This window comes from Humulus lupulus, chromosome 9 (genome assembly GCF_963169125.1).
Source record: "Humulus lupulus chromosome 9, drHumLupu1.1, whole genome shotgun sequence".
Lineage (NCBI taxonomy): Eukaryota > Viridiplantae > Streptophyta > Magnoliopsida > Rosales > Cannabaceae > Humulus > Humulus lupulus.
In genome coordinates this window covers 149520702-149538705 of record NC_084801.1, presented here as the reverse complement: position 1 = coordinate 149538705, position 18004 = coordinate 149520702, and the positions used below count along the sequence as shown (strand labels likewise).

At 34.9% G+C, this 18004-nt stretch overlaps 1 protein-coding gene across 1 annotated transcript; it reads left to right on the top strand.

The window, feature by feature from the left end:
• Positions 1-5972: 5972 nt before the first annotated feature.
• On the top strand, positions 5973-15078 carry LOC133800580 (uncharacterized). The gene is made up of 3 exons (XM_062238581.1): positions 5973-6325; positions 6409-6504; positions 10929-15078. Exon 3 carries the CDS (start codon positions 12841-12843, stop codon positions 15076-15078), a length of 2238 nt encoding a protein of 745 aa, XP_062094565.1. The 5' UTR covers positions 5973-6325; positions 6409-6504; positions 10929-12840.
• Positions 15079-18004: the final 2926 nt, after the last annotated feature.

Sequence of the window (18004 nt, the reverse complement as noted above, 5' to 3'; positions counted from 1 at the left end):
AATTACATAAATGAGTACTCTATCATTTAACACTTGAACCAAGCTATAAGGAAATCATCATTTCACTTCTTAAACACACTACAATAAAAGAGAGTATTAGAGGCGGAGGCTTCCCCCGGTAATGCATATTAGGAGCAGGGGTCTGCCGGTAATACTCGGTCGGTGATTAGGGGTATTACCGGCGGACTGACACCCCGCCGGTATTCTATTAATATCTGTGGATTAATAGGGGCGGGACTCCGTCGGTGTAAAAAACAGTCAATCTGGCTTGACTCATTTAATATCAGCGGGTCTCGCCCCTATTAATCCGCCGGTAATAAATTAATAATATTAAAATATAATAATTCGTTTGATTTTATTTAATAATAAATATACATATAATACTTATTTAAAGATAAGAAAATTTAACATAAATTAAAAGTAATTATTAATAACACAATTAATATTCATCAAACAAAATTACATATAAACTAATCATAAAATTAACATAATCAAAATATCAATTGTCTTAATTTAATTACATATAAACTAATCATAAAATAAACATAATAAAATATCAATTGTCTTAATTTAATTAAAAAATATAAATTAATTATTATTGTTTGGATCGGGCCAACCAGGCAAGAAATATTCATTATCATTCATGTCAATATCTTGATCACCAATGTTAGGGCGCAACAATGGTAGTGAAACAAAGTGTGGTGCTGGTGGTGAAGGGTAATAAGCTTGTGGAGGCTGCTGCTGCGAAGATGATCAAAATAATTAAAACTTTTATTAAATAAAATTATCAATTACTATATTAATTTAATGCTATTTAATATTAGATAATGTTATTTAATAAAAAAATTAAATTAAATTAAATTATTTAATTAGATAATGTTATATCAAACTTTTATTATTTAATTAAGTAAATTAAGTAAAAATAATTAAATAATTAAAAAATAAATTATTATTTATTTAATTCCTTATTCATAAGTTTTTAATTTGTAATAATAATAATAACAATAATAATAATTTTACAAATTAATTATTATTTAACTTTTAGACTAATTTATTTTTTTAAATAATGGGATAAATTTTATTAATTTTTTTCATCATTATTTTATAATTAATATTTAAAACTTATCATTTCTGTGTCGATATCCCTATAATTGATGGTTGTAGTAAAAAACCATCAATCATAAGCATACCGGGATAGAAAAAATAAATTAACTTCTAATTAAATACTAATTAATTTTTTTAATAATTTTTAATTTATTATAATAATACTAATTAACTAAATTAAATAATATTCATTACAATTCTCATTATGTTGACATAACATATAACAAACAAAAATTAAAACTGCTTTACTTAATAAAATTTCACAAAAAATTCGATAGCATAACAACTTAATACGATCATATAGTTTTTTTTTTATTTTGACAACATAACAACTTAAATTTTTCATATCCCAAAATTTAAAATCTCCAAACAACAAACCTAGAATAACTAGAACAACAAAATATTTATTAAAATAATATTACAACACAAATCAACATAAACCATAATATGATTAATACCAAAAAACAATAAAAACATACATTAATAATTTGATTTTTTTCTTTCAAAAGTTTGATGCTCTGCTAAAAAAATAAAGCAACATACTAATATGTTTTTTAATTATATTTTTTTAAATCAAATCTCATTATTTTAACAATAAATTAAATACAATATAATACAACACAGAAATCTATTTTTTTAATAAGACCAAAACAATTTTTTTAATAAATATTATGAAACCAATATCATTAAAAAAAATACATAAACTCGTGGTGGTCCGAAAATCCGGCGTGGGGTCCAAAACTCCGGCGTGGTGTGGGGGGTTCTGAAAATAAATACGAACAATTATAATTAAAAAAAACTACACACAACCAATTAAAATTAAAATTTTAATACATACAAAATTAATACTCTCCGGCGTAGGGGCGGTGGTGATGCTTGGACAGAGGGGCAGTGGTGGTGCTCGAATAGAGGGGTGGTGGTGGTGCTCGGACAGGGAGGTCTCAGACAAAGGGGCAGTGGTGGTGCTCGAACAGAGGGGCAGTGGTGGTGCTCGGACAGGGAGGTCTCAAACAGAGGGGTGGTGGTTCTCGGACAGAGGGGCGGTGGTGGTGCTCGAACAGATGGGTGGTGGTGGTGCTCGGACAGAGGGGCATATTGAGAGAAGAGTGCGTCTGAGAGAGGGACAGAAGAAAAATGAGAGGGACGGAGGAAACGATGTGCATAATTTTCAATATGTAAGATTATTAGAGGCGGGGACCCGCCGTTATTAATATTATCCCACCAGTAATAAACTATTAGCAGCAGGATCCGCCGCTATTAATATATCCCGCCGGTAATAGTCTTATTACCGGTAGATTTTTACCCGCCGCTAATAGTAATAGCGACGGATAGTCCGCCTCTACTAAGGGAAAATATCTGCCACTAATAATTTTGAAACTGAACACCCTTTCGTTTCCCGAGCATTGTATTAGCGGCGGACTACCCGCCGCTAATAATTAGTAAGTCCGCCGCTAATAAAAAAATTAATTTTTTTTTATTAATTTCCACATTATTAGCAGCGGACCTAGTAGTCCGCCGCAAATAACTCGTACATTACCGGCGGACTAAGTCCGCCTCTAATTTCAGACTTTCTTGTAGTGACAGAAGCTATATATTTTATATCTCTGATAAATACACCCATTCAATTATACTATCAAATCTCCAATATGTAAGTATGAGCTAGTCCGTAGGGTAAGTTGGTAACAAAAAAATCAAAAGACTTGAATAATACAAGTAGCAGAATATTAATCACTCAGAATTAAGATTGAATTGACCTATGGTCAATGTTGTAATACGATTAGATTAAATAATAACGATTCTTATGTATCTTGTCAATAATCAATATCGGTCCAGTCCAATGTAACAAAATACATCCGATCTTATCTACTTGGTCAATGTCTTGGATAAGACATCACACCCCGAATGTGTAAGTAGATCATATCGTAGATTATTATATAAGTAAAAATCCAATACACTGGCTTAATCTTATGACTTATTCTTTTAAACATATAATTACAATTATAATCCACTGTGACCTAGTCACTATAATTGTAATTATTTATATGTTCGAGATTTTATAAATATTTGTATTATTCCAATAATCATGTAATAAAACAAACAAGCAACACGATTGTCAAACTAAATGATTTCTACTTCTTTTATTGACAATATAAAATTGTGTTACATGTCCAACATAGATTTATAAGTGCATAAAATCCAACACTCTTGTATATGCTTCTTCTACTCCTTTGTTTTTGTGATAATTTACTTGTAATATTGAATTTGAATTTTTAATCATCTTTCTTATCTTGAGTTCTAATCTTGATTCTTATTCATAATTTAGTGTTGTGATTGTAACTCTCCCCTAATTTCTTAACCATAATTAGTTGTAGGTTTTGATATTTTCGATGCTAGTTTAAAATATGATTTTGACGCATCTAATAATAAGTTTACTGTTATAAAACTATGGAATTAGTTTGTGTGGTTGTTCATATTCAATAAAGTGTATAACCCCATTTATATTGTAATATTCATTTAATATTATTATTATGAGTTGTAGATTAATATACCATTAAGTGGTATTATATATTGGTGTAACCTAAAAATTTTGTATTGTATACTTTATATTTTTTTAGTCTATATATATGGCATTGGAGAGCTTGTATTATTGACAACAACAAAAAGATGAATGAATGAAATTCTCTCTGTTTCTTGCGTCTCAGTTCTCTCTTTCTCTATATAGTTTCATGCATTTCTTTTCTTTATTTTGTTTCTAGCCACTATGTGAAGGTACATGGTTACTTATTTCTAAGGTAAACTTCTTATTCTCTTGGTTTAATTTAATCACTTTCTAATTTATATATAATTAGTTTTTGATGGTGCGTGATTTTTATAGTGATAATTTGTTTTATTACGTGTTTCTACTTTTGATTTTCTTTTTTATAATCTATTGACTTAAGCGCATTCCCTGAAGTGAATGTTGCACTTTACAATTATGGAATTTAGGCATACACAAAAAGAGTGGCTATTATAATTTGGATGATAAAATTATTTGAAATATTTCTCCATTATAATATTCAAAATATTTTGACAATTCAAATTATGTGTTTTGCAAAAAAAAATCAAAATAGTACTCTAGATCCAATTTCAGTAAAAACATTTTTAATTATAAGATCAGTTCTTGGATCGTTGGTGATGCGAGAAAGCGGAGAAGATGATCGAGGAATTGAGAATGAAATATTATATTTTAATATATTTTGACGAAAATCGGGTCTAATGTACTATTTTGATCCATTTTATAAAACACAGGATCTGAAATATTATTTAACAAAATATAGGGGTTGATCGCTCATTCGAAAGAAAAAAAACAAGGGTCAAATTTGTATTTTTCCTTTAAGTTATTAAGTTTAGGATATAAATTAAAGTCTTATTTTTTTATTTTTTAATTAAATACTACATTTTTATTTTAGTTTTAATTTTTAAAATTAATTTAATATAATTAATAATACAATATTTAGTAAACCCGAGAGTATTTTGGTCATATTAAAAGATAATGTGATCGAAATTGGGCCTAGGAGATTATTTTTATCAATTTTTTAAAATATGATAGGTAACTATTTGGTACCCTGTGTTTTTGCAAAGTATCATTTTGGTACCATGTGTTTACAATAATGCCCATTTGGTACCTTGTATTTTGAAATCGTACATATTTTGTACCCGTATTTTAAAATCATACATGTTTGGTACCCTAAACTCAAATTTAACTAATAAAATTTACTTGTTTAATCTGCTCTCAATTATATGAGTTTCAAATTTAAATTTAATTACTTAATTATATATAAATGATGACAGTTTGGTCATATTGACAAAATTTTATCTATAAAATATGAGTCTAGGGTACCAAATATGTATGATTTTAAAATACAGTGTACCACATGAGTATTATTTAAAACAAATGGTACTAAAACGATACTTTGTAAAAACACAAGATACAAAATGAATAAATTTCCTTTAAAATATGGAGTTCAAAAATCAAAATTTCAAAACAGAGAAAGTTCATATAAATAATCGGATAAAACACAAGCCAAAATTTTATTTTTCAAATTAAAAAAATAATAATCTATATATGCTCATTATTTTTCAATAAATTTTTACATGTTTCAATTGTGACTCGATATCTTTTCTTCTATTTTGATTTGAGAGAGTCTCGAAAATGTATCGAAATAAATAAATAATAAAAAAATACTTTATTAACAATTATATTGACTTAATATCCATATGTATAGAATCAAAATCTTTTTCATATTTATAAATTTTGACAACTCAATTTTTTTAAATAATAATAAAAAAAATATTACTTTATTAACAATTATACTGACTTAATATTCATACGTATAGAATCAAAATCTTATTTATACTTAAAAATTTTGACAACTCAATTTTTTTCTTTCACATTTTTTTAATCTAGAATATGTAAAAGAATACAGAGTATGGGAGATATTAATAAGTTATATAGTATAGAGTGAAGAGATTGATAAAACTTATCAGATTCCAGAGTAACTCATAATCTTATCAGTGAGTTCATATCTTTCTAATCTGATCACCAACCAAAACCACCAGGCCTTAAATACGAAAAATCTCCATTTGGTCACCAAAACTTTCCACCAAACTTATGCGGCTCCAATCCATCTTGCAATATATAAGTGAAAACGTATTAAATTGACCCCAACAATTCTGAATATTTCAACCGTGCCCAAAAGAGAATTAATTGTGATATATACATATATATATATATATTTATAACTCTATCTATATTCTCCACCACAAAATGAAATGATGTCTCTACTATCTCATTGATTCAATCTATCAATAAATAAAATTGGGAGACAAGTATAAAGTGATAGTGCACCAACTACTTACTTAGCTCTTTCGCGACATGTATATAATGAAAACCAATACTACACTAGCTAGTACTATATATCAACTAATAAAACTTAACAAAATATATATTTATATATATATAATGAAAAAAACGATGAATAGAAATAACAATAGTCTAATTATTCTGAAGTTGAGTTGCATATGCATAGTGGTGTTATCATGCATGAGGACGCCGACGCACGCCGCGAGGTGCGTCCCGGCGGTCCTCTCGTGTGAGTCCATGTACACCATGGTGGGTACTTGCATAGAATTTCTGAAAGGCACCGGGAGTAAACCTCCAAAGCAGTGCTGCAATGACCTCGTAAGTCTTAAACACATGGTTTGGAATGAAACTTGTGATCGGCGTCGTCTGGCTTGTAATTGCTTGAAAAATGGTTTGCGCAGAATCCGTCACTTAAGGCCAGCTCGTATTCCACCCCTCAATAAACAATGTAATCTCGGCCTTAAATTCTCAATCTCTGCCAACATCAACTGTGAAAGGTATATATATATAAATATAAATACAAAAATTTGTATGACTATTATATATTTCAAATAGATAAATAATATTATATATAAAAATAATCACATAAATATATTAAAAAAAAAATTACACTAAAATAATCATTTTTTAAAATATATATATAATAGGGACTTTTTTATTAATACGTTTATATGAAACTTTTGTTTTATTTATACGGTAAGTAAAAGGTTATTTTATTAATACGTAATTTAGTTTTTCTATTTTCGGAATTACGGTATGCACAAAACCTCATTCTATGTCTCTCTTCCTTATATATCATATTAAAGTCACCATTTTGTGACTGTTGGCTATATAAATGACTCCATATATATATATATATATAAATATATATATACCAGATACGATACAAGCAATGTTGTTTGTTTAGTTTTATTTATAGAATTTATTAATTATTTTTATCAAATTTATATTAATGTCATATAAATTTTAAATAAATATGTTATTTTAATTGAATAATTTATTTATTTTTGTTTAAGTTTATGTTTGTTCTAGTTTTTGTTTAAGTATATGGAAGTGACAACAATAGATTATATATTATATATTTAATGTAATTATTAAATATTATACGTAAATTTTAAATTTAAGTTTCTTGTTTTTTTTTAATAAATTTGTTGCTAATTCACAGTACATTATATTATATGTTTAATATAATATTATTATAATAAGTGAATTTAAGTTTAATTAAATTTTATTGAAATTATAAAACATATGATTTTATTATTTTTAAATAATTATCATTATAAAATATCTCAGAAATATTATATTTTAATTTGTTTAATTATTTATTATTTTTAAATATTCATCATTGTAAAATATCTCAAAAACATCTTACTTTAATTTTTTTTAATTATTTATTTATTTTATTTAAATTTAAGTGTTTACAAACTACCGTTAAATATAAGAATATTCTGTTAAATATATGAATATTCCGTTAAGTTAACCCTTAAAAAATAAGAACAGTTAAAACCAAGAATTTTCGTTATCTACACACTTATTATATATAAAGATATCATCAAATTGTAATAAGAGAATTAAAATATATTTAGATATAGTATATGTAGTAGTGTCATCATATATATTATATATTTACAAAATAAAAGTTCGCACATTTACTCCTACTACATGCAATGCTAATAATATGTAATTTATCTCCATAAAATTTAATCATATGAAGAAAAGCCACAATTACTTGACAATAATTAATCATTATTTATATATTTATGTATTTATAGCTACATATATAGTTATAATTTCTATATATATGCAACGAAGATTGAGTTAGTGATGAGATAATTAGTCATTTATATTCTAAAATTAAAGAATTCAACACCCTTGAAATGGATATGTGAGATCTTGGTTGCCTTTTCATATAATTTTGTTATTAGCTCACCTTTTTTAAAGTTCAACAATTTTGTCTCTAAAAAAACGAGTTGTGCTAATATTATGAATGGTAGGTGGATGTGTTCAGCTACCATATAGTACAATGAACCATATATATTAGTCAAATGTCTGATATAATTTTATTGAATAGTACCACATAGGGATTTATGAACGAACCAAGTTATCATGACATTATTGCATGAAATGCATAAGGATGAAATTAACATATGAGTTTTTTAAGTTGCATTAGATTACATGAGCATGCATTTGAGATTGTAGTCAGTTGCTTTAGTTTGCATTGGGATTGCATTTGAGGTTGGTTTAGGCCATATGAGTTACATAACGATGAAATTAGCATATGAGTTTTAAAGTTGCATGTGTGGGCTTACATTTGAGGTTGCTTTGGATTGCGTAAGTATCAAATTTGCAAATAATTTTTTTAAAGTTTCTTTATGTTGCATTAGGTTGCATGGGGTTGCATTGGAGGTTGCAATGGGTTGCTTGGGGTTGCATAGACTTGCATTTGAGGTTACAATATGTTTCATTCAATTGCATAGGATTTGAGATTGTCGTAGGTTACTTGAGGTTGCATTAGGTTGCATGAGCTTGCATTTTGCAGTGGATTGCATGAGTTACATAAGGATGATTAAGTTGCATAATGATGTTGCTTAAGTTGATTTAGTGCATTTGAGGTTACAGTGAGTTGTTTTAAGTTGCACTGGGCTTGCATTTGAGGTTGTAGTGGGTTGCATGAGTTGCATAAGGATGAAATTTGCAAATGAGCTTCCTAAAGTTGCTTTAGGCTGCATTGGGTTGTATGAGATTGCATGGGGTTCGCCTTGAGCTTGCATTTATGGTTGCATGAGTTGCATCATGGTTAAATTAGCATATGAGCTTTTAAGTTGCAATAGGTTGCATGAGCTTGCATTTGAGGTTGCAGTGGGTTGGTTTATGTTGCATTTGAGGTTGCATTGGATTGCATAAGAATAAAATTTGCAAATGAGATTTTCTAAAATTGGTTTAGATTGCATAGGACTTGCATTTGATGTTGTAGAGGATTGCATGAGTTGCATATATGAGTTTTAAAATTGTCATTAGTTGCATTATTAGGGTTGCAGTGGGTTGTATTGACTTGCATTTGAGGTTGCGTAAGTTACATAAGGATTAAATTTGCAAATGATGAGCTTTTTAAAGTTGCATTAGATTGCATTGGGTTGTCATTTGAGGTTGTAGAGGATTGCATGAGTTTCATAAGGATGGAAGAAGAAAATGAAAAATAATGATTTATTTACCTTCTGAGTTAAAAGTGGTCTTGCACCATTACAAGGAAAATCATTGGAAACAAACTTAAACTCTATGAAAAATATATACAAAAAATTACTTAAGAAAACTTCAAATTCAACAATCTATAAGATATTATATATAGGAGAAAAAATATATCATATATATGTGTAAGGTGGAACTTATGATTTATATATTTAATAAGATTATGTACTGTATTTCTATCACTATTTAAAGTTTTTCTTTAATAATGTTAAATTTGAAAATTATAATGATATACAGTACAAATCATTTGTTTTTCAAAGTTGAAATATATGTATACATGGGAGTGGTTCTGCCTGTACAAAATGAAATTCTTGGATGAACAAATAAACTCTTTGTACACACTTGGTTTTATGACATGGGAGAGAAAGAGCAAATAAATAGTAAAGAAGAAATAAAAAAATATTTAAATCGTAATTTTGAATAAAAGGTTTTATAAAAATGAAAAGGAAAAATAAATAACATAAATATGAAAAATAATGATAAAAGATCGTATAAGGGATAATTTCCCTATATAATATGATAATTTTTTAGATAACAAATTATCTTATTTAAGATATAAAACATTCATGATGTTATTCAATTTACACCTTAATGATTGAAGAATAAGTTTGTTTATTCTTGATAAAAGATAAATATTATTCTAATTTCTTATGTAGTTACAAAGTCATACTATTTATATACACACGACACTTATATATAATATGGGTAAGACTACTATTTCACCAGTGTAGCCAGTGGGTTATTTTCTACACTTAGATAATTGTTTTTCTTATTTTTTTTTATATGACAGTGTACATTGTCATTTAAGATATCCTACAAATTTTCAATCAATTTTGAATAATTTACAGTGCATAAAACAAGGAAAAAACTAAGTACGCGTGTAACAAGTTGTTTGGACACTATTTTTGGTACGGTAAATTATTTGGAATTTATTGAAAATTTACAGGATATCTTAAATAACTACAATGTACACCATCATGTAATAAAAATTGGAAAAAAAATTATTGAGGTGTAGAAAACACCCACTGGCTACACCGGTACATCCAAAAAAGTAGTTGCACCATAGTCTTTCCTTATATAACATATGTATAATATTTATTATTATTTAATATGAATATATATATAAGTTAGATTAAATAAAAGAAATAACATGTTTTCTTTTTAAATATAAATCATAATTTTTTAATAAAGATTAATATTATGTATTATATATAATTATAATAATATTTTATAACATTTAAATTTATATTAATATAATTATTAAATATCTAGTCTTCTATTATATATTATTATAATAATGATAATTTATAATATTTGAATTTGAATTTATATTAATATAATTATTAAATATGTAGTAGTATATTAAATATTATTATAATAATGATATTTTATAATATTTTAATTTATATTAATATAATTAATAAAAATTTATTTTTAATTAGTTTTAAAGATATATTCCGTTAAATATTTATAATATTATTTTGAAGTTAACATAAAAATAAGTTAAAACTAAAGAGATATGATATTAAGTTGTTGCTATAAATATATTTATGTAGCTGAACTAAATATATTACATTCATGTAGTTTTAAATTTTTATTAATAATTATATTTATGAACGAATTGAATTTTAATTAGTGTAGTAATTTTGATTATCTCTCTTTATTATATTTGCAGGATTTGATAATTAAAATCAACAAGCTAGCAATATATAGTGTGTCTGCAATGTACTTTCAGCCAAGATACACTACAACAAAATAGGTATTTAATGGCTACATGGAGGAGACATTGTAGACATTTAATGTCTCCCCCTAGGGGAGACGTTGTTGCAAGAGTCATCTAAAGTGGTCCTATGATGACTCACATGGGGAGACTTTGTAGACATTTAACGTCTCCCCCTGGGAGTCATCATAGGGTGTACGTTGTTATACCCAGATTTCGAGCCATAGTAAATATGACCTCGAAAGCTGAGTTCGCATTAAATGGTCTCGTGAGGGTTAGGGTATGCTCTAGGATGGTAAATCGAGCCTGCAAAGTATGATATATGATCTCGAATGTGGTGACCTCGAAATGATCTCGATCTCGAAAGGTAGCTCTGAGAACACCCTCATCTTCAGGAACTTCGGAGCATGGGTCTTGAGCTCGATGTACTATCTCGAAAGCAATGTTAGCTCGGGAGATGTCAGTGGCTCGCACAATGACATGAAACCTGAGATGCTGAAGCCTTGGAGATACGCTACAACCTCCTTGAATATCTACAAGTATTGTAAACATGAGATGTAATCCTCATTTATTGATGTAAATCCCCAAGAATCGTGGGATATTATTTAGTCAGTTATGCGTTTCCTGGTCTTCAGGGACGTTTCCTTTTTTATCTGATTAAAGGCATTTAAAGCCATTTATTTTATTCACAAAAGAGTAACTACCCAAAATATGTGGGATAGTATTCTGCATCCTTCTCTATAAATAGAGAAGCCATGCACCATTGTAATGGACCGAAATTCTGATCCTTGAGAGAAAACTCTGAACAATTCATGCTAAAGAATTGTTCAGAGATAATCTTAAGATTAATAACAGAGACTCGTGGGCTAGGCAGATTTAACTGCTGAACCACGTAAAAAACCGTGTGCTTGATTTGTTTGTTCCGTTTGGCCATCGTTATTCATTGTTTTTGTGCTCTTCTTTTATCTGTTGATGAAAAACGGCGTCAACAGTTTGGTGCTTTCATTGAGAGCCTTAAGCACTCATCCCTGAGAGATTCATGGCTGCAAACAATCAGAACACTCCTGAAGAAAATTACCCAAGGCGTCCTGGAAAACAACCAATGGAGAACCCGGATGCTGATGAAAGAAGTGGGTCCTCTGATTCCTGGGGACCACCTCCACAACCAAGGGATGAGGACATGTACTACAATCCTGAACGTTATGTTCCTATTGTAGAACTAGAAAATCGGCAACTGAAACAGCTGCTGGCAGAAGCCAACAAACAGAATGAGGAGTTGACTAGGATGGCCGCAGAGGCGTAGGTGGCTCAGCCCCCGCCTCCGCGCGAAAACCAAGTCCCTCCTCCGAGGGACGTGCATGTTCCTCCCCGGAGGCCCCGTGGACGTCCATGGAAAGATGCTGCCACAAGGAGGCCGACTCAACCTCCGGCACTAGCAGAGCCATCTACTCCTTCTAGGCCCCAGAGGAGTACCCGAGCTCGGGTCCCGCCTAATCCACCTGTGGAAGTGCCTGCAGGAACTGAGAATAATCGAGCTCCTGCCGAGGCTCGGACTCAGGTTCCTGGTAGTGCACCGAATGCGACTAACCCATCTCGGGCAAATTCTGGACCCTCTAGGCCGAGGCAAGGGCGGCCACCACCGTCGCCTATACGGTTCCCTCCGTCTCCCGTAAGATATCCTTCACCTCCCCGTAGAAACGCTCAACCTGATCGAAATAAGGATCAAGGGCGTACAGGGGAAAGACAAGAAAACAGGGAGACATTCCGAGAGCGGAGAGGCGCACCATCTGAGAGAAGTCAGACGTCTCGGTCTCGCACTGCGGAGACGAGGCGACGTGGGAAGAATCCACCACGAAATGACCGATCAATGAGTTTTACCAGTGACGAGTCCGGAGAGACCAGATCCGTCAGTAAACACGACCGAGGTCGCAAAAATACGGGAAGTCGCAAGAATCATCCTGACCTGCGGAATCATCTAAATCAGAGCAGGGGGAAGGGAGATCGGACAAATCCGGACCTAAGGAATCACCTAAATGGGCGTAGAGATCCCTCACGGAGACGCGAGCCTGGGATCATAATCAATGACTGTCAGTTCCAGACACCACCTAAGGACCCAGTCCAAGAAAGGATCGATCAGCTCGAAAAAGCCTTTAGGCTTTTAAAGAATGAACGAGGGAATGGTCGATACGAGGACTCTGATGAGGAGCTCGAGCCGTTTGCTCCTAATATTTCCAACACTCAGTTTCCTCAAGGGTTCTGGATTCCTCACGTCCCAGCGTTTGAAGGAAAAACCGACCCATGCAGCCACTTAAGTACATTCAACACTATTATGAGAGCTAGTAACGTGGGTTACGAGCTCAGGTGCATGTTGTTTCCGACATCATTGGCCGGACCTGCCAAGAGTTGGTTCGAGAAGTACAAGAGACACTCGATAACTTCATGGGATCAGTTGTCTAGAGACTTCAAGAAGCAGTTCCGAGCTATGATGGGAGTCAGACCAGAGGCATCCACTTTGACTAACGTCCGACAACAGCCGGGCGAAACACTGAAAAGCTACCTGACAAGATTTAATCTAGAGGTCGCCCGAGCTCGAGATGTGGATGACAGTGGGCACCTGATGGCTATCCGAGCTGGTGTGTTACCCGAAAGCGCCCTTTGGGATGACATGCAAGGGAAACCGGTGAGGTCAATAATCGAGTTTAACAGACGGGCGCAGAGATTTGTCAATGTAGAGGAGGCGAGGTCAACGCTCAAGGCGACCTCGCAGACCAAAACTACAACGATAAACATTAACTCCACCTCAACCTCGGCTGACCCAGCAGCTCCACAGCCTACCTCGGAGAATCCCTCCAAGAGGAAAAAGAGCGAGGGAAATAACCCCGAGGCTGAAGGAGGAAAGAAGAAGAAAGGAGAAAGGTATTTCTCTGTATATAAAGTGCACACCGAGCTCAACGAGTCTCGGGAAAACATATACCTGGCTAATGAAAACCAGGTCCCCTTCAGGCGTCCGGACCCAATGAGGAATCAAAAGTCCAAAAGGGATTCCAGCAAATATTGCCGGTTCCATAGAGACACCGGACACACAACTGATGAGTGCCGACAGTTGAAGGATGAGATCGAAGGGTTGATCTCGAGAGGTTATTTCAGGCAGTATGTCAAAAACCAGAGTACTGGACAGACTACTGCAAGCCAGAGAATAGCCGCACCTTCGGCGGCACAGAATAATAACTCCCGATCTCGGGAAGAAGACAGGCCCCCGCCGATAGATGGAGAGGACGTAATAACCATCTCGGGAGGTCCTCATCTCGCAGGAGAGGGTAGAAATGCTCAAAAGCGATATGTGAATGAGCTGAAGACAGGGGACGGGTCTCCTTATGAACCCGAACCAAGGGCACCAAAAAGCCAAAGAGTTGAAACTCAACCTATAACCTTCACCGAGGAAGATGCCTCTCATGTCCAGTTCCCTCATCATGATCCATTAGTCATCACCCTGCAGCTTGCCAACAAAAGAGTGCGCCGAGTTCTCATAGACAATGGGAGCTCAGTTAACATTCTTTATAAAGCAACACTAGAGAAAATGGGACTCTCCCTTCGCGACCTGAAGGCTTGTGCAACCACTTTGTACGGCTTTTCTGGAGAAGGAACCGCCTGTATGGGGTCCATCGAACTCCTTGTGACCTCGGGAGACTATCCAGTCTCGGTGACCAAGATGATGGAGTTCGTGGTAGTAGAGTTACCATCTGCCTACAATGTACTGCTCGGGAGACCCGCCCTGGTCGGGCTGGGGGCAGTTTCATCTGTAAGGCATCTAGCCCTTAAGTTCCCAACTCCGAGCGGGGTCGGAACATTGAAAGGAGATCAATTGGCAGGGAGAGAGTGTTACAACATCTCTTTGAGGGGAAAGAAACAAATGAGCGCTCAAGCACTCGTTATCATACAAAATAAGGATGGGACGGTTTTAGAAATTGACGAGGAAATCGATCCAAGGATTGAGGAGAAAGTTGACCTCGAACCATTGGAAGAGCTCGAAGAAGTTCAGCTCGACGAAGCTGAACCCTTGAAGAAGGTAAAGGTCGGAAAACACCTCCAAGACGAGGCAAAATAGCAATTAATTTGCTTCCTCAAGAAAAACCAGGATGTCTTCGCATGGTCACACTCAGACATGGTGGGGATAAGCCCAAATGTTGCGAGCCACGCATTGAATATAGACAAAAGCTTTCCCCCGAAGCAACAAAAGCGAAGACAGCTGGACGAGGATAGAAAGAAAGCACTAAAGGAGGAAGTTGACAGGCTGAAAGCAAACAATTTCATCAGGGACGCGTTTTACCCTGACTGGGTAGCCAATCCAGTGTTGGTCCCGAAGCCCAATGGGACGTGGAGAACCTGCATTGACTACTCGGACCTCAACAAGGCCTGCCCGAAAGACTGTTTTCCGCTGCCGAGAATTGATCAACTCGTGGATGCCACGGCGGGGCATGGCCTGGTGTCATTCATGGATGCCTATTCTGGATATAACCAGATTCCCATGCATGCCCCTGACCAAGAGCATACGAGTTTCATCACAGATAAAGGGCTCTACTGCTACAATGTCATGCCATTCGGACTCAAGAATGCTGGAGCCATGTACCAGCGACTTGTAAACATGATGTTTTTAGAGCAAATAGGGAACAACATGGAAGTTTACGTTGATGACATGCTTGTAAAGTCTCAACTTAACAAGAACCATGTTGACGATCTCGAAGAGTGCTTTGGCGTACTCAGGAAATACAACATGAAGCTAAATCCTATGAAGTGCACTTTTGGGGTGTCTTCGGGAAAATTTCTAGGCTTTATCGTCAACTCTCGAGGGATCGAGGCTAATCCCGACAAAATAAAGGCCCTGATTGATATGCCTTCACCTCGGAAGCATAAAGATGTCCAAAGCTTGACTGGGAGGATGGCCGCCCTGAGCAGATTCATCTCGAAGTCAACGGACCGTGGCCTTCCATTCTTCAACTTATTGAAAGGAAGTAAGAAGTTTGAATGGACAGAGGAGTGCGAGCTGGCCTTTCAGGAGCTCAAAAATCACTTAGCCGAACCGCCTATCCTCTCGAAGCCTGAGACGGGAGAAGTATTGTTCCTGTACCTCTCAACCACCGAACACGCGATAAGCGCGGTGCTCGTTCGGGAGGAAGAGAGGGTGCAGAAACCCGTCTATTACATCAGTAAAAGGTTACTGGGGGCAGAGTCAAGATATCCATTGATGGAGAAGCTTGCCCTCAGCCTAATCCACTCATCTCGCAAGCTCTGCCCCTACTTTCAGGCACATCCCATCCATGTACTGACAGATCAACCACTTAGGCAAGTCCTGTCTAAACCAGAGGCGTCAGGTCGGCTCCTTAAATGGGCTGTTGAGCTCGGACAGTTCGAGATCACTTACCATCCGAGAATGACCATTAAGGCACAAGCCTTGGCAGACTTCATAGTGGAGTGCACTGGTATAGCCGACGACGAGGTAATAACCACGGCCCACGAGCTGTGGAAACTTTACGTCGACGGCTCGTCAAATGAAAATGGAGCGGGGGCAGGAGTTATTCTGATCACTCCTGCAGGGAGCAGATTTCACTTTGCTTTAAGATTTGGCTTTAAAGCATCTAATAACGAAGCTGAGTACGAGTCTCTACTCGCGGGACTACGAATAGCAAAAGAGCTCAAGGCCAAAGCTATACATTGCTACAGCGACTCCCAGCTCGTGGTTAATCAAATCTTGGGAGAATACCAGGCTCGTGGCACAAGAATGGCAGCTTATCTGGAGAAGGCAAAATCCGCATTGGAGTATTTCGAGTTTTATGCAATTGAACAGGTTCCCCGAGAACAAAACTCAAATGCAGATGCCTTAGCTCGGCTCGCCACTTCCGCCGAAAATGAAGAGCTGAATGTTATACCCGTAGAACACCTATCAGCACCCAGCATTACTGAGCCAGACGAGGAAGATGTGTGTATGATTGAAACAGAACCAACCTGGATGAGTCCGATAGTTGATTATCTCGAAAATGGAATTCTTCCAAGAGATCGAAACCAAGCTCGAAGGTTGATGTATCAACTTCCTCGTTACACCATTCTGGATGGAAAGTTATACAGAAGAGGGTACTCCATGCCGCTGCTTAGATGTGTAACTCCTCCCGAGGCTAAGAAGATCATTGAAGAAATTCATGAAGGGTTCTACGGAGACCATACCGGGGGGCACAGCCTATCCAAGAATATTATACGCCAAGGATATTTCTGGCCAACCATAAAAACAGACTCTTTCGAGTACGTGAAAAAGTGCGACAAATGCCAGAGATTCGCCACGATACCCTGAGCTCCACCTTCCGAACTGACCATGTTGACATCCCCATGGCCTTTCGCGGTATGGGGCATCGACCTCATAGGCTCACTCCCAACTGGCAAAGGCGGGGTAAAATATGCTGTGGTCGCCGTTGATTACTTCACGAAATGGACGGAGGCTGAACCATTGGCGACCATAACTTCGAAAAAGATCCTTGATTTCGTGGTAAAGAACATCGTATGCCGATACGGAGTACCAAGAAAGATTGTATCTGATAACGGAACCCGGTTCGATTGCGACTTATTCACCAACTTTTGTAACAAGAACGGTATAATAAAGAGTTTTTCATCAGTGGCTCATCCTCAAGCGAATGGTCAGGTCGAAGCCGTTAACAAAACTCTCAAGAGCTCTCTAAAGAAAAAGCTAGAAGAGGCAAAGGGACGATGGCCCGAGGAATTGCCTCAAGTCCTTTGGGGATATAGGACTACAGCTCGGACATCAACAGGACATACTCCGTTCTCTCTAGCGTACGGCTGCGAGGCGATGTTGCCCATCGAGGTCAAAATTCCGACGATCCGAACTCAGATTTACGATCAAAGTTCCAATCATACTCAGCTCGAAGAAACCCTAGACTTGATCGAAGAAAAAAGAGAAGAGGCTCAGCTGAGAAATGCTGCTTACCAGCAACGAACCACGAGATATTTCAATAAAAGGGTTCGAGATC

Bases quoted from the DNA above. Each gene is read 5' to 3' on its own strand.
- LOC133800580 (XM_062238581.1), top strand. From the start codon at position 12,841: ATGAGTTTTACCAGTGACGAGTCCGGAGAGACCAGATCCGTCAGTAAA.